A 23845-nucleotide genomic window follows, 5' to 3' on the forward strand; every position below is an offset into this window, starting at 1 on the left:
CGCCCCTCTCCCCCCTCGCCCCCCTCCCCCCCCCCTTGCCCCCCTCCCCCCCGCCTGTTCCCCCCCCCCCTACTTTCTATTGCCAAAGTGACCTTTGTCATGGGGGGGGGCGAGGTTCGGACTCCGTCAATGTTTGAATAGCTCGGCCGGTCCACAAAACCGCTGGCGGTGCGGCTGTAAACTTGTAGCCCAGTCAACTTGTAGCTCGGGCAACTTGTTGCTCAGTCAACTTCTCTTGCGTGCACCTTCGTGCTCGGTCAACTTTTTTGCCCGGTCAGCTTCTCGCCTAGTTAACTTTTTTTGCCATGGTCGTCTTCACGTTGCGGTCAACTCCTTACCCGGTCAACTTCTCGCAAGGTCAACTTCTCGCATAGTCAACTTTTGACCCGGTCAACTTCTCACGTAGTCAACTTCTCACACGGTCAACTTCTCACGTAGTCAACTTCTCGTGTAGTCAACTTCTGACCCGGTCAACTTCTCACGTAGTCAACTCCTCATCCGGTTAACTTCTTGCGTAGTCAACTTTTCACATAGTCAACTTCTCACATAGTCAACTTCTCGCGTAGTCAACTTCTCACATAGTCAACTTCTCACGTAGTCAACTTCTCGCACGGTCAACTTCTCGTGTAGTCAACTTCTGACCCGGTCAACTTCTCACGTAGTCAACTCCTCATCCGGTTAACTTCTTGCGTAGTCAACTTCTCACCCGGTCAACTTCTCACCCGGTCAACTCCGCACCCAATTTCTCACACGGTCAACTTCTCACCCGGTCAACTTCTCACATAGTCAACTTCTCACATAGTCAACTTCTCACATAGTCAACTTCTCGCGTAGTCAGCCCTTGGGTGGTTGCCCGCCTTGCACTGCCCACATCGTGCTGCCCGCGTCGCGCTGAACGCTTCCCGCTGAACGCTTCCCACTGTCCGCGTCGCGCTGAGCGCTTCCCGCTGAACGCTTCCCACTGTCCGCGTCGCGCTGAGCGCTTCCCGCTGAACGCTTCCCGCTGAACGCGTCGCGCTGCAGATTTTCCCGCTGCACGCTTCACGGCCGTTCGTCTCGGCCGGTGACTTGCGGCGCCGATGGAAATCTCCGCCGGGTTGGTTGGTGTGGGGTGGGGGGTTGGGGGAGGTTTGTGCGTTGGTTTCATTTTCACGGAGACCGAGGTTGATGGGAGTCCTGGGGGGGGGGGGGGCGGGGTGGTGGAATGACTTACGAGGTCGTAGACATGACGTGGCGTCGTGAAGTCAATTATCATTGAGAATAATTAATAACGTAATTAACTACATAAATTAATAACATTAATGTGTTGCAAAGGGGGATCGTCACGGCGGCCATGTTGCATGGCGGTCGTCGCGGTTGCCATGTTGCCTGGGGGTCGTTACGGCGGCCATGTTGCCTGGGGGTCGTTACGGCGGCCATGTTGCCTGGGGGTCGTCACGGCGGCCATTTTGCCTAGGGGTCATAATTGAGCCCTTGTTGCCTGGGGGTCGTCAAGGCGGCAATGTTGCCTGGGGGTCGTCAAGGCGGCAATTTTTCCTGGGGGTCGTCAAGGCGGCCATGTTGCCTGGAGGTCGTCATGGTGGCCATGTTGCTTTGCGTTCGTCATGGTGACCATGTTACCTGGGTGGTCGTCAAGGCGGCCATGTTGCATGGGGGTTGTCACGGTGGCCATGTTGCTTTGAGTTCGTCACGGCGGCCATGTTACCTGGGTGGTCGTCAAGGCGGCCATGTTGCCTGGGGGTCGTCACGGCGGCCATGTAATCAGGGGGTCGTCTTCCTGGCAGCTGATTGGCTGCTGGTGCAGCGGTCGTGACGACGTCATCCTGAAGGAACCGCTCTCACGAGAGTGACGCCCGGGCGCACTTTGACTTACGATTCGAAGTGGCTTCCTCTTTGTTCTTTTCTCCTGTGATGTTATGAATCGTACGACCATTGCACACAACAGCGGTTTCTGGGTTAGAACGCGTACATATCTAACCAGCCACCTGTAAGGTTGTGCCGTTCCTAGCCATTCGTTACCACGGCTATTGCAGTCTGCCAGACTTAAGACAAATCTTAAGAGCTTGCTGTGTGCTCAGGTGACTCGTGTCAAGAGCATGTGGCCGCGTCGTCTGTTGTTCCTTCACTACGCAGTCCGGACGATGTTTTTGCTTGGACCCAGAGGTCGCAACCGGGTACCCAATACCCGTACCCTACCCACTGGTGAGTCACCGTTTGTTACTCATTTCGGGTAGGGTACGGGTAGGGAACGGGAACCCGTACCCGGCCAGGTACGGGTACCCATTTGCGACCCTGGTGCGGCCGGGTACGGGTACGGGTAAGGAATCAAAACCCGTTTGCGACCTCTGAGGATGACTCTGTCCCCCAGGGTGCCACTTTAGCTCGCACCTGTGACAGGGAGGTCATTAAAGGCGTCTGACTCGCCACTGATTTTCATCTTCAGGTGGGTGACCGCAAGACACCCCCAGCATTCCTTGCCTCTTGTTTATGAGGAGGCGAAGCCCACTCGCAGCTTCCCGCACCTCACCGCCACGCTCCCACGCGCCCCCTTCATTCTTTTATTCAGTAGCAGAGCCGCTCCCTGTTGTTTGGCAATGTCCTGCACCACCCCACCACCCGAGTGGAGGACTGCCCCACCCCTCGTAGCGAATGGAGCCAGAACCAGGACCACCGGAACCTGCGGTGTCGCAGAGACGGTCAAAGGCGGTTTACCGGTCCAGCTCCCGACGGGCAAACGGCAGCCTCTCCTACGCAGTTGAGCGTTCGGGCACTCCCACGTGGCCACTCGTGGTTGGGGAGGGGTGGGGGCGGTGCGGGGTGGAGGGAGGGGGTAGGTGACGTCATAGACGCCTGTCCCACTGGGGCGGGATCTCCGGGCGCAGAGTTAACTTTGATCTTTTCTCTGTGGGCCCCTTTGTGATTTAATTGAAGGTGGAGGGGGAGGTCACCAGCACTTGTCCAGAGTACCCACCCACTCAGCCATCCAACACGTACACACACACACAGACACACACACAGACATACACACATAGACACACACATAGACACACAGACACACACACATACACACACAGACATACACACAGACACACACACACACACAGACACACACACAGACACACACAGACACACACATAGACACACATAGACACACACACACACAGACACAGACACACACAGACAGACACACACACACACAGACACACACACAGACACACACACAGACACACACACACAGACACACACACACACAGACACACACACACAGAGACACACATACACACACACACACACAGACACACACACACACACAGACACACACACAGACACACACACACACAGACACACACACACACAGACACACACACAGACACACACACAGACACACAGACACACACACAGACACACAGACACACACACACACAGACACACACAGACACACAGACACACACACACACATAGACACACAGACACACACACAGACACACACACAGACACACACACAGACACACACACACACAGACACACACACACACACACAGACACACACAGAGACACACACACACAGACACACAGACACACACACAAACACACAGACACACACACACACAGACACACACACAGACACACACACACAGACACACACACAGACACACACACACACACAGACACACACACACACTCACAGACACACACAGACACGTACACACACACACAGACACACACAGACACACACACAGACACACACACACACAGACACACACATACACAGACACACACATACACATAGACACACAGACACACACACAGACACACACTGTACGCTGGGGTTGGGTTGGGGATTCCTAAAGTACAATGGAGACACGTGACGCCTTCACTTACCACAACTACACCCCGCCCACGCACACTCACGCACATACACGCACACACACACACTTACACACACACACTCACGCACACACACACACGCACACACACACTCACGCACATACACTCACATACACACACTTACACATACACACTCACGCACATACACGCACACACACACACTCACATACATGCACATACACACACACCGCCCACGCACACTCACGCACATACACTCACATACACACACACTCACACACTTAAACACACTCACTCACGCACATACATGCACATACACACACACTCACACACGCAAACTCACGCACATACATGCACATACACACACACTCACACACTTACACACACTCACACACACACTCACACATACACACTCACACACACTCACGCACACACTCACACACTCACACACACGCTCACACACTTACACATACACACACTCACACACTCACACACACTCACACACTCACACACACGTTCACACACTTACACATACACAACCTCACACACTCACGCACACACTCACGCACACTCACACACACATACACACACTCACGCACACTCACACATACACAACCTCACACACTCACACACACACTCACGCACAAACACACACAAACACGCACATACACACACTCACAACACTCCCACACGCAGACTCACAACACACACACGCTCGCTCACTCAAGCACACACACTCGCGCACACACACGCACACTCACGACACTCACGCACAACCTCGCACACAACCTCAAACACGCACACTCGCACGCACGCACACACACCCACACGCATGCACACGCACAAACACACACACGCACAAACTCGCACACTAACAAACACACGCACACTCACGCCCATAAAATAACACATTCGCACACTCACACATACTTGCAACACACTCACACACTCACAATCACACACTAACGATCTCACACACGCTCACGATCTCACACACGCACACAATCACACACACGCACGCACACACACACACACTGGTGAGCGGGTGGGTTGGTGAGCGGGTGGGAATGAGTGGTTCGGTGAACAGTGGGGAGGTGGAGTGAATTGGTGGATGGGTGAGCATACGAGTGAGTGGGTGAGTGGGTGGGTGAGTGAGTGAGTGGGTGAGAAGGTGAGTGAGTGGGTGGGTGAGTGGGTGGGTGGGTGAGCATACGAGTGAGTGGGTGGGTGAGTGGGTGAGCGGGTGAGTGGGTGGGGGGTGAGTGGGGGGTGAGTGGGTGGGTGGGTGAGTGGGTGAGTGAGTGGGTGAGTGGGTGAGTGAGTGGGTGAGTGGGTGAGTGAGTGGGTGGGTGAGTGAGTGGGTGGGTGGGCGAGCGAGTGGGCGAGCGGGTGGGTGGGTGAGTGGATGGGTGAGTGACGGTGAGTGCACGGGTGAGTGAGTTCGCCGTGGAGTGAGTGGGTGGGTGGACGATTGAGTGAGTGTGAGTGAAAGTGCGTGCGTGTGTGTAGTGGGGAGCGGTGGTGCAGCGGTTAGCGCTACGCTGCGCTACGAACCCGGCGACCCGAGTTCCATTCCCGCTCACGGTCACCAACATGAGCGACGATTATCAGAACCGGTCCCTGGGCATCCCCTAGGTCGACTCGGCCTCAAATGTGTAAGCCTGGTGTAGCGGTGTGTAGTAGACATCGCCACTGGGGAGACAAAGGCGGCCGGGCGTGGTGCTGGCCACCCACCCACCTCCTCGTGTGCCGTGCCGGCCTTCATAGGTGCTGCTCGCTAACAGCACTTGCCCCAACAGTCTGTGAAGGCTACACGGGGTTCTTTGTCTGTGTGTGTATTGTGTGTGTGTGAGTGCACATACACACGCGGCACATCTGTAAGTCGTTACAAACCGGAGATCTTCCCCCAAATCCTTCCCTCTCCCCCGTGGGACTCATTTTTCTCACCCCGCACTGACACACTGACACACACACACTGACACACACACACAGTGACACACACACACTGACACATTGACACACACACTGACACATACACACACTGACACACACACACTGACACACACACACAGTGACACACACACACTGACACACTGACACACACTCACATGCTCACACACTGACACACACACACACTGACACACACTGACACACACACACTGACACACACAGTGACACACACAGTGACACACACACACAGTGACACACACACACTGACACACTGACACACACACACTGACACACACAGTGACACACACACTGACACACTGACACACACTCACACGCTCACACACTGACACACACACACACACTGACACACACTGACACACACACACTGACACACTGACACACACAGTGACACACACACACTGACACACACACACACACTGACACACACTGATACACACACACTGACACACACACTGACACACACTGACACACACACACTGACACACACTGACACATACACACTGACACACTGACACACACACACCGACACACTGACACACACAGTGACACACACACACTGACACACACACACTGTGACACACACTGACACACTGACACACACACACTGACACACACACACTGACACACACACACACAGTGACACACACACACACTGACACACACACAGTGACGCACACACACTGACACACTGACACACACAGTGACACACACACACAGTGACACACACACACACACTGACACATACACACTGACACACTGACACACTGACACACACAGTGACACACACACAGTGACACACACACACTGACACACACTGACACACACTGACACACACACTGACACACACACTGACACACACACACACTGACACACACACACACACTGACACACTGACACACACAGTGACACACACACACAGTGACACACACACACTGACACACACACACACTGACACACACACACACTGACACACACACACTGACACACACTGACACACACACACTGACACACACAAACTGACACACACACTGACACACACTGTGTCACACTGTGTGTGTCACACTGTGTGTGTGTGTCACACTGTGTGTGTGTGTGTGTCACTGTGTGTGTGTGTCACACTGTGTGTGTGTCACTGTGTGTGTGTGTGTCACACTGTGTGTGTGTCACTGTGTGTGTGTCACTGTGTGTGTGTCACACTGTGTGTGTGTGTCACACTGTGTGTGTCACTGTGTGTGTGTGTGTCACTGTGTGTGTGTCACTGTGTGTGTGTCACTGTGTGTCACTGTGTGTGTGTCACTGTGTGTGTGTCACTATGTGTGTGTCACTGTGTGTGTGTCACTGTGTGTGTGTCACACTGTGTGTGTGTCACACTGTGTGTGTGTCACACTGTGTGTGTGTGTCACACTGTGTGTGTGTGTCACACTGTGTGTGTCACTGTGTGTGTGTGTGTCACTGTGTGTGTGTGTGTCACTGTGTGTGTGTGTGTGTCACTGTGTGTGTGTGTGTGTCACTGTGTGTGTCACTGTGTGTGTCTCACTGTGTGTGTCACTGTGTGTGTGTGTCACTGTGTGTGTGTGTCACTGTGTGTGTCACACAGGGAGTGAAGGTATTCAAGGTGCTGGTCCTGGGGGAGATGGAGCGTGGTCAGGATGAGTACCGCACTGTGTGTGTGTCACTGTGTGTGTGTGTCACTGTGTGTGTGTGTCACTGTGTGTGTCACACTGTGTGTGTGTGTGTTACTGTGTGTGTGTGTCACACAGGGAGTGAAGGTCTTCAAGGTGCTGGTGCTGGGGGAGATAAAGCGTGGTCAGGATGAGTACCGCACTGTGTGTGTGTCACTGTGTGTGTGTGTCACTGTGTGTGTCACACTGTGTGTGTGTGTCACTGTGTGTGTGTGTGTGTCACACAGGGAGTGAAGGTCTTCAAGGTGCTGGTGCTGGGGGAGATGGAGCGTGGCCAGGATGAGTACCGCACGAGCTGCTTCATCGCGCGACTCCACGCACGCGAAGTCCTCTCGCCAGAGTCCGTCAGCAAACTCCGCCAGGTGGCGCCCCTCACCACCACGCTCACCCCACGCTCACCGCACGCTCACCCCACGCTCACCCCACGCTCACCCCACGCTCACCACCACGCTCACCACCACGCTCACCACCACGCTCACCCCACGCTCACCACCACGCTCAACAGTCCACTCACCACCATGCTCACCCCACGCTCACCACCACGCTCACCAGCCCGCTCAACAGTCCACTCACCACCACGCTCACCAGTCTACTCACCAGCTCACTCACCACCCACTCACAAGCTCACTCACCAGCCCACTCAACAGTCCACTCACCACCACGCTCACCAACCCACTCACCACCACGCTCACCACCACGCTCACCAGCCCACTCACCAGCTCACTCACCACCACATTCACCAGCACGCTCACCAGCCCACTCAACAGTCCACTCACCACCACGCTCACCAACCCACTCACCACCACGCTCACCACCACGCTCACCAACCCACTCACCAGCCCACTCACAAGCTCACTCACCAGCTCATTCACCAGCCCACTCACCAGCCCACTCACCAGCTCACTCACCAGCTTACTCACCAGCCCACTCACCAGCTCACTCACCACCACGCTCACCACCACATTCACCAGCACGCTCACCAACCCATTCACCAGCCCACTCACCAGCCCACTCACCACCACGCTCACCACCACATTCACCAGCACGCTCACCAACCCATTCACCAGCCCACTCACCAGCTCACTCACCACCACGCTCACCACCACATTCACCAGCACGCTCACCAACCCATTCACCAGCCCACTCACCAGCTCACTCACCACCACGCTCACCACCACATTCACCAGCACGCTCACCAACCCATTCACCAGCCCACTCACCAGCCCACTCACCAGCTCACTCACCAGCTCACTCACCAGCCCACTCACCAGCTCACTCACCAGCTGACTCACCACCACGCTCACCAGCTCACTCACCAGCCCACTCACCACCACGCTCACCAGTTCACTCACCACCACGCTCACCAGTCCACTCACCAGCCCACTCACCAGCTTGGGTTCACGATGGCCGTGTGTGGTGTGTGTGGTGGTGTGTGGTGTGGTTGTGTGTGTGGTGGTGTGTGGTGTGGTTGTGTGTGTGGTGGTGTGTAGTGTGGTGGTGGTGGTGGTGGCGGTGGTGGCGTTGGTGGTGGCACAAAGGAACTCTCGCGGTGGTGAATGGTGGTGGTGGTGAGCGGTGGTGGTGGTGAGCGGTGTTGTGGCGGCGGCGGTGGCGGCGGCACAGAGGGAACCCCGCTGTGCGGTGGTGAGCTGTGCGGTGAGCGGCTCGGTGAGCGTTGCGGTGAGCGTTGCGGTGTGTGCCGGTGTCGGTGCAGCGGAACTCGGCGGTGGTGCGCGGTGCGGGAGAGAGCCGCCCCGCTGAGACGCTACGCATGGAGCTGCTGGTGGCGCTGAGCAACGCGACGGAGCGCGCAGCCCGCCTCTACAGCGCCTGCACCGACGCCTGGGACGCGGCGTACAGCAACGCCGACACCGTGCGGGCCCTCAACCGCGGTGAGACGCGCTCAGAGACACGCGCGCAGAAACACACGCGCAGAGACACGCACGCAGAGACACGCACGCAGAGACACGCACGCAGAGACACGCACGCAGAGACACGCACGCAGAGACACGCACGCAGAGACACGCACGCAGAGACACGCACGCAGAGACACGCACGCAGAGACACGCACGCAGAGACACGCACGCAGAGACACGCACGCAGAGACACGCACGCAGAGACACGCGGAGAGTCAGGGACTCCGAAAATGGAAATTCTCCCGGTTAAATAATGTGGGAGCCAGAGGACATCCCTGTCGCACCCCAAGGTGTACAGGGAATGGCTCCGACTCCAGGCCACATAGTTTTACCCGGGCCCGCTCACCATCATGAAGGTACTTAATGATCGTGAGCAGAGGGTCAGGGACTCCGAAAGCACGAAGAACAACCCAGAGCCCAGGCCTACTCATGGTATCATAGGCCTTGACCAGGTCAATAAATCAGAGATGTAGGTCTTGTTGGAATTCCCTACACCTCTGCTGTAGCAGACGGACAGAAAACATGGCATCTGTGCAGGACCGCCCTTTCCTGAAACTGCATTGGGGCTCCGCAAGCCTCTCCTCAGCGTGCCTAGCAAGGCGATGTTGAGTAATCCTTGCCAGGACCTTTCCCGGCACACTGAGGAGTGAGATGCCCCTGTAGTTGTTACAGTCGGTACGGTCCCCCTTCTTAAAGAGGGGGACCACCAGGGCATCCTTCCAGTCCTGCGGAACCCGTCCAGTGGTCCAGACTGTTGTTATGATGTCATCTAGGAAAGCCTGTGCACAAACGCCACCCTCCCTCAGCATTTCGCTTGGGAGATCATCTCTGCCTGGCACTTTTCCTAAACAGATGGCATCTCAGCCAGCCACTCACAGGGGGTGACTTCTTCCAATATTTGAGGCACCGCAGCCTCAGCAGGGTCATCCCCACTTTGTGCCACGATGTTTTCCAGTCTGAGGGATTTTCCCCTCTCCCAATACCTCACAGAAATGCCCAGCAAATCTGCAAACCTGTTCCTGGGGGTCAGAGATAGGATCACCGTTCTTACCCCTAAATGATGGTAATAGGTGTGGCACTGCAAGTTACTTTTTTGATGGAGTTAAATAGTGATTTGTGATCACGGGCCACTGAGGCAGACTCTATCTCCTCAGCACCCATCCTTGCAGTGCCTCATGGCTCTCCGAACCTCCGAGCGAAGGCTGCGGTAAGCCTCCTCAATCTCTGACGTGGGATGCTGTAGCCGATGAGAGTGGGCCTGTCGGGTTTTCTCCGCCAGCCTGAACGCCTCCTCTGTCAGCCAGGGTCTCTGGGGAGGTTTGGACCGTGTACCCAAAGCAGCCATTGCAGCTGCATGAGCCACAGTCCTAAATCTCACCCATTTCCCTCGGCATCAGAAGTGGGAGACAATGCCAACCCCAGCTGCAAGCCATCATGAAATTCTCACTTGCAACTTTCATCAGCTAGCTGAGACCATCCCACTGTGGGTTTGAATGGGGTCCTGGGTGTACATCCACCACCGGAGTGGAAGTATGGCAGGCGCATATTAAAGATGAAAAATCGATGGTCAGTGGGCAGATCAGCTCCACGTTAGGTCCTGGTGTCAAGGACATGGGCTCGCATCTGCTGTTTCGTCACTATATATTGTGCAGATGCGTCGATACCGGAACAGCGTGTTGGTAATTACAAGCCCATGGGCTGCACAAAAATATTGCAGCCTCCCAGCGTTGTTATTGAATGATCTGGCCCATGCCTTCCAATCACTCCAGACCAGCATCATGACCAACTCAGGAATTAAAGTCACCCAACAAGATGACTCTATCTCGAGGGGCCACTTTAACTAGCACCTGTGACAGGAGGTTATCAAAGGCATCTTACTCATCGGCCTTGCCTGCATCTCTCCACTGATGTTCATCTTTGGTGGGGGCATAAGTAACCATGACCACCACACCTCACCTCCGGTTGATGGGAAGGCGAGCCCAAAGTAGCCTGGGGCTTACAGCTTCCCACACCTTACCGCCACGCTCCCACGCCCCCTTCATTCGTTTGTTCAGAAGAAAAGCCACTCCCTGTTGTTTGGCAGTCTCCTGCCCCGAGTGGAGGACTGTCCACCCCTCATGGTGGCAGGAGCCAGAGCCGGTCCACCGGACCTCCTGAATACCGCAGAGATCCAGGCGGTACCGGCCCAGCTCCCGACAAAGGAGTGGCAGCCTCTCCTCCGCAGGGAGCGTTCGAACATTCCACGTGGCCACCCGCAGTGGCTTTTTGCTGTTTGTGGAGGAACCCCGAGGGTGAAGATTCAGTCTCCTGGCTCCGCCAAATGGGGTTTGGCCAGGAGACATCATAGACGCCTGTCCCCCCGGGGCCTCTGGCACAAGCTTAGCTGATATTTTTCTCACGGTTTTGTGGTAATTAATTGAAGGTGGAGGGGTTACCTGTGCCAAGGGGTTACCAGCTACACGGGGGACCTTAATCTTTTTCTCTGTCCTCCCTTCCTCCCTCTCCCGTGGCACAGGCGGCGGGCCTCCGGTGATGACCATCCTCGCTCAGCTCAACCTCCCCGTCTCGCCCGCCCCCTCGCCACCACCGGGCTCGCCGCCTTCCTTCTCACCGCCGCCGCCATCTTCACCGCCGCCGCCGCCGCCGCCGTCACCGTCGCCGCCTCCCTCGCCGGCCTCGCCACGGTGCCGCGAGTCTCGCTCGCCCTCCGCGCCCTGCGTCTGCCGCTGCGCCGTCTGCGTCGAGTGGCTGCCGTGCGGACTGCGCAAGTGCAAGGTGGCTCAGCTGCAGCAGCAGCAGCAGCAGCGCCTGCAGCAGCAGCAGCAGCAGGGCGTGGGAGGAGATCGCGAGGAGGGAAGCCCTGGAGGGTCGGACGTGCGGACGTGCGGAGTGCGGGCCTGCAGCAAGTGCTGGACCTTCGAGTTCATCGTCCCCTCCCGTAACCTCTGCCTGTGGGGAGACGACGGCGCCTGATTGGTTGGAGGGTGTGGGGCGGGGGGACGGGGGGGCGGAGGGGGGGGGGAGGGGCTGGCGCGTGATTGGTTGATGCGGTGTTGGCCAGTAAGGTGACGCGCGATTGGGCTGCTGGGACGTTTGAGAGGTCGGGCTGTTGGGGTGGCGCGTGATTGGCTCGTGGTGGCGCCCGGTTAGCTGACGTGTGATTGGCTGCTGGGACGCTTGAGGGGTCGGGCTGTTGGGGTGTGGCGCGTGATTGGCTCACGTGGTGCCGGTTATCTGACGTGTGATTGGCTGCTGGGACGCTTGAGGGGTCGGGCTGTTGGGGTGTGGCGCGTGATTGGCTCACGTGGTGTCGTTATCTGACGCGTGATTGGCTGCTGGGACGCTTGAGGGGTCGGGCTGTTGGGGTGGCACGTGATTGGCTGACGTGGTGCCCGGTTATCTGAGGCGTGATTGGCTGAAGTAGTGCCCGGTTAGCTGATGGGTGATTGGCTGCTGGGACGCTTGAGGGGTCGGGCTGTTGGGGTGTGGCGCGTGATTGGCTCACGTGGTGTCGGTTGTCTGACGCGTGATTGGCTGCTGGGACCTTGGGGTTGAGGAGCTGGGAACCCTGATTGGCTGATGCGGTGTGCCGGTTAGCTGACAGATGATTGGCTGATGCGTTGGGGTTAGCTGACAGATGATTGGCTGATGAGGTATGCCGGTTAGCTGACAGATGATTGGCTGATGCAGCGTGCCGGTTAGGTGACAGATGATTGGCTGATGCGTTGGGGTTAGCTGACAGATGATTGGCTGATGCGGCGTGCCGGTTAGCTGACAGATGATTGGCTGACACGCTGCGTGGTTTTACATTTCCCACAATTAACGGCTTCCGAAAGTGATTTTTAAAAGCTGTTTTAAACGAGGAGATAAAATCACCCGAGTTAGAATTCGCGTAGCGTTCTTTAAACACTGACACTTACAATTCACTCAGAAAACTGAACCCAAGGTCTCTATTATTTTTATTACTTTGAGTAAAATCGTCAATGTTAACGTTTAAGGAACCGCTCGGCCAGTTTAGCCTTTGACCAGGCGCTGTCATCCGTCCATACTTCCCCTCCGGCCGGGTACGGGTACAGGTAGCCGTTTGCGACCCTGGTGCGGCCGGGTACGGGTACGGGTAGGCCGTGAGTCACTGGTGAGTCACCGTTTGTCACTCATTTCCCAACGTCTTGTCTCTTCTCACAATTCAAGTTTCTTAGAATCAACCCACCCGCGCCTGCAACGTGGCTTCATCCCAGAGGTCGCAATCGGGTACCCGATACCCGTACCCTACCCGTAACCCGGCCGGGTACGGGTAGGGTACGGGTACGACCGGGTACGGGTACGGGTAAGGAATCAAAACCCGTTAGCGACCTCTGCCGCACGAGGTTGGACCCGTTGGGTCCGACGTTGGGCTGACGTTGGGCCCGACGTTGGGCCCGACGTTGGACCCGACGTTGGCCTGACGTTGAGCCTGACGCTCCGGGTATTCCGGGGTGCCCAGTTAACATGTGATCCGTCCGCGAGGGAAGTCCGCCGCTGTTTGTTTGCGTTAAACGTCCGACCGACGTTCGTCCGACGTCCGTTTATACACCGTGGGGTCGGCGCAGCGAGCCAGGAGGTCGATTGAAAGTCATTCACTCATTGACAGAGCCCCCCCCCCAACCCCCTCCCCCCAACCCCTCCCCCAACCCCCCCCCCCAACCCCCCCAACCCCCTCCCCTCAACCCCCCCAACCCCCCCCAACCCCCCCAACCCCTGCCCCAACCCCCCCAACCCCCCCCCCCCCCAACCCCCCCCAACCCCCCCCCAACCCCTCCCCTCAACGAGCAGCCTCAAACGACTCCGGCGGCTGCTCGTATCGCTTCACTCCTTGGCCCGGGGTAAACGTGGAATGTTGGCCCAACGTTGGGTCAACGTTGGGTCAACGTTGGAAGTGAACCGGGTGCCCGGAACACGGCACATGGAACGTTGGGCTCAACGTTGGGACAACGTTGGCTCAACGTTGGGTCAACGTTGGGTCAACGTTGGGTCAACGTTGGAAGTGAACCGGGTGCCCGGAACACGGCACATGGAACGTTGGGCCCAACGTTGCCTCAACGTTGCCTCAACGTCGCCTCAACGTCGCCTCGACGTCGGCTCGTCCACCCACTGGGGACGTTGGCACTGGGTTAATCACGTGGCGATGTCGTGATTACCTCCGTGTGTTACGTGTTACGCCTCGTCCGCGTTGTTCCCCGTGTAGCCTTAGCGTCATCCCGTTTAGCGTCATTTCGTTTAGCGTCATCCCGTTTAGCGTCATCTCTTTTGGCGTCATCACAGAGACCCGTAGACTCACACAGAGACCCATACAGTCACACATAGACCCATAGAGTCACACAGAGACCCATAGACTCACATGGAGACCCACACACAGAGAGACCCATAGACTCACACAGAGACCCATAGACTCACACAGAGACCCATAGACTCACACAGAGACCCATATACTCACACAGAGACCCACAGACTCACACAGAGACCCATAGACTCACACAGAGACCCATAGACTCACACAGAGACCCATAGACTCACACAGAGACCCATAGACTCACACAGAGACCCATAGACTCACACAGAGACCCGTAGATTCACACAGAGACCCACAGACTCACACAGAGACCCACAGACTCACACAGAGACCCGTAGACTCACACAGAGACCCGTGGACTCACACATAGACCCGTAGACGGTTTTAAGGTAATTTTGGGGTGCTGTTTCCAAATCTGGCATCAGCTTTTTGCCTATCACATTTTTGAGATATCAAATATTGAATTTTCAATAAAAACTGCAGAAGAAAAATATTAAATAAATGTGGATATCTACATAAAATGATATTATAAACACAATATCCTAAAAATACAGCACCATATTTTAACACTAAAGCAGTCACTGACTCGCAACAACTTGCAATCATAAGTGACGGAGTTAATTTTGGGTAAAATCAATGAAAATGGGGTATGCCAATGGCATAAAATGAGATGTGATAGAGCAAATCTGAGATCAGATTTGGAATCAGCACCCTGAAATTAGTCTAAAACAGCTGCAAAAGTCCAGGCCAGAAAAACAAGTTTTTTTTTGACCAGTGTAATCATCACCGTAACAATAATTACTGGTCAATAAAAAAAAACTTGTTTTTCTGGCCTGGACTTTTGCAGCTGTTTTAGACTAATTTCAGGGTGCCGATTCCAAACCTGATCTCAGATTTGCTCTATCACATCTCATTTTATGCTATCGGCATACCCCGTTTTCATTGATCTTACCCGAAATTAACTCTGTCACTTATGATTGCAAGTTGTTGCGAGTCAGTGACTGCTTTAGTGTTAAAATATGTTTGCTGTATTTTTAGGATAGTGTGTTTATAATATCATTTTATGTAGATATCCACATTCATTTAATATTTTTCTTGTGCAGTTTTTATTGAAAATGCAATATTTGATATCTCAAAAACCTCATGTGATAGACAAAATATGATGCCAAATTTGGAATCGGCACCCCAAAATTACCTTAGAACCGTTGGAATACCTTATGCCAGAATAAGTATAACCCGTAAAAACAAAGTTTTTCACTATAAATCCTTTATATGCGTGGCGGCTAGAGTCCTCTCGTCCTCTGGCTTGAGATGGCTGCCACCTATGGGTCAGATGATTGCATTGCACCATTAAGCAATTGGTAATTAAATATAATATTTTTGTCCTAAAAAGTGTAAAATTTTGGAAAAAAAATTTTCATTAACATTAATTGTCACGCACAACGAGTCTGTGTGGAAAATGTCAGCTCGATTGGATCACGGGAAGTGGGTTAAAAAACGACCGAAAGATTTGCACGGTCCAAAGCAAGCAAGCAAGCGAACTTAATATAAAGGATTTAAAGGATTTAAAAAAGTGTGTTGACCGGTGGAATAATCGCGGCATCAGAGGTTTCAGTAGCAAGCGATCAACACGGCTGGCGAGTGGCACAGTTCGAGCGGGGATGGGCTGCCCTCCACTGGGTGAGATGAGCTTTGCAGAGCAAACTTTACAGAAGGTTTCGGTGAACAGGACGCCATAACTCTCTATGGAGGCGGGCCCCCCCTCCATCTCTTTTTTTACGATCAGTGGAAACAAGAAGATGCTCGGTGTATTCGGCACTTTGCTTCGTTCATCATTTCGTAAATTTTTTAAATACATTTTTTAAAAACTTGGCTTTATGTAAACCCCCCCTCTCTAGCTCACTCTCTCGCTCACTCTCTCGCTCACTCGCTCGCTCTCTCGCCCCCTCCCTCTCTCTCTAGAGGGGGGCCCCCCCTCGAGACCCCCTCTCCCTTCCCTTCCCTCTCTCTTAATGGGGGGCCCCCTCTCTCTCTGGAGGGGGCCCCCTTCTCAAGCCCTCTCCCTCTTCCCCTCCCCCCTCTCTAGAGGGGGCCCCCCGCCTCTCTCTCTGGAGGGAGGCCCCCCGCTCGAACCCTCTCCCTCTTCCCCTCCCCCCTCTCTAGAAGGGGGGACCCCCCCTCCGTCTAAAGCTCCCCCCCTCCCTCCCTCCCCCTGCCTCTAGCTGCCTCTATAGGAGTTGGAGTCTCCTTCCGCTAGCAGTGGCGTGAGTCGGGAAGTTTCAGAAGCTGCACCTTTGGCTTCTATTTTTTTTTGCCCAGTTAAAGTTTTTATTTTTTTCTATTTCCCCCCCGTGTGTGTTTTCGCTCTAAATCGTCCCTTGATTAATGTGCCAAACGATGAAACGTGAGCGCGCGCATGTGTACATAGACACTTTATGCAACTCGGCAAGCGAAGTTATTTTAAAGCATTGACGTCAATGATGATAGGTTTGTGTGTGTTAGTTTTTTTGGGCTGAGTCTACCTATAAGTAGGACGCGACGCGAGGCGGGGAGGGGGTTGTGAGAGTGACCGTGCGCCGTCATTCGCTCAGAGACTTTGAATCTCAACGGGGAGCTCACACGTGGTTGAATAAAGGAGTTCAGCCAATCGGAGACGTTGAATCTCAACGGGGAACTCACACGTGGTTGAATAAAGTAGTTCAGCCAATCAGAGACGTTGAATCTCAACGGGGAACTCACACGTGGTTAAATAAATGAGTTCATCCAATCAGAGACGTTGAATCTCAACGGGGAGCTCACACGTGGTTGAATAAAGTAGTTCAGCCAATCAGAGACGTTGAATCTCAACGGGGAACTCACACGTGGTTAAATAAAGTAGTTCAACCAATCAGAGACGTTGAATCTCAACGGGGAACTCACACGTGGTTGAATAAAGTAGTTCAACCAATCAGAGACCTTGAATCTCAACGGGGAACTCACACGTGGTTAAATAAAGGAGTTCAGCCAATCAGAGACCTTGAATCTCAACGGAGAACTCACGTGGTTGAATAAAGTAGTTCAACCAATCAGAGACCTTGAATCTCAATGGGGAATTCACACGTGGTTAAATAAAGTAGTTCAGCCAATCGGAGACCTTGAATCTCAACGGGGAACTCACACGTGGTTAAATAAAGTAGTTCAGCCAATCAGAGACGTTGAATCTCAACGGGGAACTCACACGTGGTTAAATAAAGTAGTTCAACCAATCAGAGACCTTGAATCTCAACGGGGAACTCACACGTGGTTGAATAAAGGAGTTCAGCCAATCAGAGACGTTGAATCTCAGCGGGGAACTCACACGTGGTTGAATAAAGGAGTTCAGCCAATCAGAGACGTTGAATCTCAGCGGGGAACTCACACGTGGTTAAATAAAGGAGTTTAACCAATCAGAGACCTTGAATCTCAATGGGGAACTCACGTGATAATTGTTTTTTTACCCTTCTATCTGGCAACAAAACTGACACCTTTTTTTACAAGGAGTCATGTTTGCATAGACCACAATACCTGCAGTCATAATGCAAACAAAAAACATAACTCTGATAATGTGTGCACTGTCCTTGAAGTTGATTGGTCCACACCCGAGACAGCTTTCCTTAGAGCCTAGTCTCACATGGGTTGGGCCAGATGACACAGGTATTGTGGTCTATGCAAACATGACTCCTTGTAAAAAAGGTGTCAGATTTGTTGCCAGATAGAAGGGTAAAAAACCAATTGTCATATTCTTTTTACTGGCAAATGAGGTTCCAATGGTGTAAACTCACACGTGGTTAAATAAAGGAGTTCAACCAACCGGAGACCTTGAATCTCAACGGGGAACTCACTCGTGGTTGAATAAAGGAGTTTAAAGTGGCGAACGTGAACGCAGACCGGGTGAGGTCGCGACGTCTCTTCCGTGATGATGTGACGATGACAATACTGTTTATGTCGAACTATAGTAATGGTTAATGACTTAAATATATAAAAAAGTGCCTTATTTCATATTAACTGCCGTGTAATTTATAAGTGTACGTTCGGTAGCGGACAGTCTGTGCATCTCAAGTGTCCTGTTGCGCGTTTTAAGAGCGAGCGGCGAAGGAATCACGAACATTGATACCGGATCTGTGTCCATGCCTCTTGGTCAATGTGCGGGTGAGTGAGTGGGTGGGTGAGTGTAAGAGTGAGTGTGTGTGTGGGTGAGTGTAAGAGTGAGTGTGTGGGTGAGTGTAAGAGTGTGTGGGTGGTTGAGTGTAAGAGTGAGTGGGTGGTTGAGTGTAAGAGTGAGTGGGTGGGTGAGTGTAAGAGTGAGTGGGTGTGTGGGTGAGTGTAAGAATGAGTGGATGGATGAGTGTAAGAATGAGTGGGTGAGTAAGAATAAGTGAGTGAATCAGTGTCAGAACGAGTTTGTGGGTGGGTGAGTGTTAGAATGAGTGAGTGGGTGGGTGTAAGAATGAGTGTGTGGGTGGGTGAGTGTAAGAGTGAGTGGGTGAATCAGTGTCAGAACGAGTTTGTGGGTGGGTGAGTGTTAGAATGAGTGAGTGGGTGGGTGTAAGAATGAGTGTGTGGGTGGGTGAGTGTAAGAGTGAGTGGGTGAATCAGTGTCAGAACGAGTTTGTGGGTGGGTGAGTGTAACAATGAGTGTGTGGGTGGGTGAGTGTAAGAATGAGTGAGTGGGTGGGTGAGTGTAAGAATGAGTGTGTGTGGGTGAGTGTAAGAGTGAGTGGGTGGGTGAGTGTAAGAGTGAGTGTGTGGGTGAGTGTAAGAGTGAGTGGGTGGGTGAGTGTAAGAGTGAGTGGGTGGGTGAGTGTAAGAATGAGTGAGTGGGTGGGTGAGTGTAAGAATGAATGTGTGGGTGGGTGAGTGTAAGAATGAGTGTGTGGGTGGGTGAGTGTAAGAATGAGTGAGTGGGTGGGTGAGTGTAAGAATGAGTGAGTGGGTGGGTGATGTAAGAATGAGTGTGTGGGTGGGTAAGATTAAGAATGAGTGAGTGGGTGAGTGTAAGAATGAGTGAGTGGGTAAGTGAGAATGAGTGTGTGGGTGGGTGAGTGTAAGAATGAGTGTGTGGGTGTAACAATGAGTGGGCAGGTGAGTGAGTGTAACAATACGTGTAAGGTAGAGTGTGTGAATCTGTTTGGCCTACACCAGAGGTGTTAGACCAGAGACCGCCACAAGGCGGACAGAGCAATGGCAATGCCACCATGTACGTTCAGAGCCGCGTCTGTTTGCATGCTCACCATGGCACTGATTAGGATCGACAGTGCTAGGTTTAGAGACTGAATACATTTCACTTGACACGTTGGTCAATAACACAAAAATGTGTGCTCGGGAAAATTAATTTTTTTTATATTTTGCGATTGAATCGCAAATCAGAATATATTCATAACGTGGGAGAAATCCGATGAGCTATGAAGTGCTTTGTTTATAGACGTCACGGAGGGGCCACGGTGTAAGAACGTTACAGCGACAGCCAGTTAGGGGCCGTCCATAAATGACGTCACGCACCTAGGGAGGGGTGGGGGTCAGACATTTATGACGATGTGTGACGAGGGGGGGCGGGGTTTGAGAAATGTGACGGCACGTCAAAATGCGCAACTTTAAATCAATATCGACAACACGTTCTCTACTTAATTAAATTGACTTTTTGATAAATGTTTTCTCCTACAACATCAGAGTGCAGCGCCACATTAAATACGCGCTACAATGGCAATAGTTTAAAGCGATTTGAAGCATGTTTTATTATTTTTTGGGGGTGGGGCAGAGCCTTGTGACGTCATATTTGAGGGGTCTGACTTTTTGTGACGCCGTGTGACGAGGGGGGGGTCAAAAATCGTCCAAAATCGCGTGACGTCATCTATGGACGGCCCCTAACGCACTTCATTAATTATTTTCACGGAGACGTTTAATTCACGTTTCATCTTAGAAATAAAATGGCTCGTTTGATCGTTAAAATACAATTATGTTTCAATTTAAAGCTTTCGTGACTGCAGGGATTCATATTCTTGGTTCTTTCGGTAAAGTCAGGTAGGAGGGAAATAATAAAGTAATAAAAAATAACAATAACATTTTATTGTTAAATTAAACAATAAAATTGTATTGTAACATTAAACAATAACATTTTATTGTTAAATTAATTATTTTTTATTGTTTAATTAACTATTTCCCTTCTACGTGACTTTACCGAAAAAACCAAGAAAATACAAAAACGTTTCACTTCCGGCGACGTCATTTCCGCAACGACGGCGGCGTCACCGCGGCGACGTCACAAGCGGCCACGCCGCCTCGGCAGGTATGACGTCACGTCCCCAGCAGCAACTCGCAAACCTTCCGCTTGATGACGTCACGAGTCTCCAAGGCCCAAGCCGCTCGTGGGCAACGGTGACATTGACTTTGTGACGTCGCCACCGCATTTTTGTCCCTCCCCTGCCCGCGTAACATGACGTCATCGCGATGATGCGACCGCCGCGGATGACGTCATCGCCCCTGATGCCCTACCCCCCCGTTCTGAACCAGAATCAGTATTTAGACTGCAGCAGAAGGTAATCCGAAGAGCTGTAAAGCTCTTTGTGAACAAAAATCGCGTGACGTCATTTATGGAGGGCCCCATATCGTTGCTACGAACCGAGCTGTGAGAATTATGATTCGTGTGTTTTTGCACTATACCCTTTCGGTAAAGTCACGTAGAAAAAGTAAAATAAAATGTAATCAAATTTTATTTTTCTAAAAATCTTAATTTTTCTTCTTGGTTCTTTCGGTAAAGTCACGTAGAATGGAAATAATAAAATAATAAAAATAAAACATAATAAAATAATTCTCACGACGTTTCAGACGCTGTCTTCTCGACAGACCTGTTCTCCACCTGAGGACGGCTGCTTGCGTTGTGGCCGAAACGTCGTGAGAATTATTTTATTATGTTTTATTTTTATCATTTTATTATTTCCATTCTACGTGGTGACTTTACCGAAAGATTCTAGATTTGAAGCTTTCGTAACTGCAAGGATTCATATTCTTAGGTTTTTTCGGTAAAGTCACGTAGGTAAAACATTAAAATTAATTTTAATAAAAGTAAAATAAAATAAAAAAATTACTTTTACTTTTATTAATTTTAATGTTTTACCTACGTGACTTTACCGAAAGAACCAAGAAGATGAATCCCTGCAGTCACGAAAGCTTTAAATCGAAATCTTAATTTTTTTTGGTATTTTTTTTTTCTACGTGACTTTACCGAAAGAACCAACGAGTGTGGATTCCTGCGGTCACGAAAGCTTCACATCAACAATAGACGATGACAGAATGTCTGTTAACTTTGTTTGCACAACGAGCACCGCGTGTGGTTTATTCAGTAATTTGATTATTTGCAAAAAGTAATTCATTTGGTATTGTTTAAGGCCCCGACACAGAGACATTGGGTCTCTGTGTGTCTATGTTGTGTGTCTCTCTCTCTCTGTGTCTCTGTGTTGTCTCTCTCTGTGTGTCTATGTTGTGTGTGTCTCTCTCTCTGTGTCTCTGTGTTGTCTCTGTGTGTCTATGTTGTGTGTGTCTCTCTGTGTCTCTGTGTTGTCTCTCTCTGTGTGTCTATGTTGTGTGTGTCTCTCTCTCTGTGTGTCTCTGTGTTGTCTCTCTCTGTGCGTCTATGTTGTGTGTGTCTCTCTCTGCTTGTATGTCTGTCTGTGTGTCTCTGTGTGTCTATGTTGTGTGTCTCTGTGTGTCTCTCTCTCTGTGTGTCTCTGTGTTGTCTCTCTCTGCTTGTATGTCTGTGTTGTGTGTCTCTCTCTCTGTGTCTCTCTCTGTGTGTGTCTGTGTTGTCTCTCTCTCTCTGTGTATCTGTGTGTCTCTGTGTGTCTCTCTGTGTGTGTCTCTCACTGTGTGTCTCTGTGTGTCTCTCTCTGCTTGTGTGTCTGTCTGTGTGTCTCTGTGTGTCTATGTTGTGTGTCTCTGTGTGTCTCTCTCTGTGTGTCTCTGTGTTGTCTCTGTGTGTATCTGTGTGTCTCTGTGTGTGTCTCTCTCTGTGTGTATCTGTGTGTCTCTGTGTGTGTCTCTGTGTGTCTCTCACTGTGTGTCTCTGTGTGTCTCTCTCTCTGTGTGTCTCTGTGTTGTCTCTCTCTGCTTGTATGTCTGTCTGTGTCTATGTTGTGTGTGTCTCTGTGTGTGTCTCTCTCTCTGTGTGTATCTGTGTGTCTCTGTGTGTTGTCTCTCTCTGTGTGTATCTGTGTGTCTCTGTGTGTGTCTCTCACTGTGTGTCTCTGTGTGTCTCTCTCTCTGTGTGTCTCTGTGTTGTCTCTCTCTGCTTGTATGTCTGTCTGTGTCTATGTTGTGTGTGTCTCTCTCTCTGTGTCTCTGTGTGTGTCTCTCTCTGTGTGTATCTGTGTGTCTCTGTGTGTCTCTCTCTCTGTGTGCCTCTGTGTGTCTCTGTGTGTCTCTCTCTGCTTGTGTGTCTCTGTGTGTCTCTGTGCGTGTCTCTCTGCGTGTCTCTCTGTGTCTCTCTCTGTGTGTCTCTGTGTTGTCTCTCTCTGCTTGTATGTCTGTGTTGTGTGTCTCTCTCTCTCTCTCTCTCTGTGTGTGTCTGTGTTGTCTCTCTCTGTGTGTATCTGTGTGTCTCTGTGTGTCTCTCTGTGTGTCTCTCACTGTGTGTCTCTGTGTGTCTCTGTGTGTGTCTCTCTCTCTGCTTGTGTGTCTGTGTGTCTATGGTGTGTGTGTCTCTCTCTGTGTCTCTGTGTTGTCTCTCTCTCTGTGTGTCTCTTTGTGTGTCTCTCTGCTTGTGTGTCTGTCTGTGTGTCTATGGTGTGTGTGTCTCTCTATCTGTGTCTCTGTGTTGTCTCTCTCTGTGTGTCTGTCTGCGTGTCTCTGTGTTGTCTCTGTGTGTCTATGTTGTGTGTCTCTGTGTGTCTCTCTCTGTGTCTCTGTGTTGTCTCTCTTTGCTTGTATGTCTGTCTGTGTCTATGTTGTGTGTGTCTCTCTCTCTGTGTGTCTCTGTGTTGTCTCTCTCTGTGTGTATCTGTGTGTCTCTGTGTGTGTCTCTCTCTGTGTCTCTCTCACTGTGTGTCTCTGTGTGTGTCTCTCTCTGTGTGTCTCTGTATGTGTGTCTCTCT

General features: G+C 52.0%; 1 protein-coding gene across 1 annotated transcript; it reads left to right on the forward strand.

The window, feature by feature from the left end:
• Positions 1 to 5259: 5259 nt before the first annotated feature.
• On the forward strand, positions 5260 to 14068 carry OAF (out at first homolog). The gene is made up of 3 exons (XM_078623503.1): positions 5260 to 7861; positions 9214 to 9391; positions 11931 to 14068. Exons 1-3 carry the CDS (start codon positions 7763 to 7765, stop codon positions 12386 to 12388), a joined length of 735 nt encoding a protein of 244 aa, XP_078479629.1. The 5' UTR covers positions 5260 to 7762; the 3' UTR covers positions 12389 to 14068.
• The last annotated feature ends 9777 nt before the right edge of the window (positions 14069 to 23845 follow it).

This window comes from Lampetra planeri, unplaced genomic scaffold (genome assembly GCF_965212315.1).
Source record: "Lampetra planeri unplaced genomic scaffold, kcLamPlan1.2.h2 scaffold_286, whole genome shotgun sequence".
Lineage (NCBI taxonomy): Eukaryota > Metazoa > Chordata > Hyperoartia > Petromyzontiformes > Petromyzontidae > Lampetra > Lampetra planeri.

What these genes read in the sequence shown, in the direction of transcription:
- OAF (XM_078623503.1), top strand. Translation starts at nt 7,763, where the DNA reads ATGGAGCGTGGCCAGGATGAGTACCGCACGAGCTGCTTCATCGCGCGA. An exon ending in CCGTCAGCAAACTCCGCCAG is followed by an intron (nt 7,862 to 9,213) that starts GTGGCGCCCCTC and finishes GTGTCGGTGCAG; the next exon opens with CGGAACTCGGCGGTGGTGCG. An exon ending in CGTGCGGGCCCTCAACCGCG is followed by an intron (nt 9,392 to 11,930) that starts GTGAGACGCGCT and finishes CCCGTGGCACAG; the next exon opens with GCGGCGGGCCTCCGGTGATG.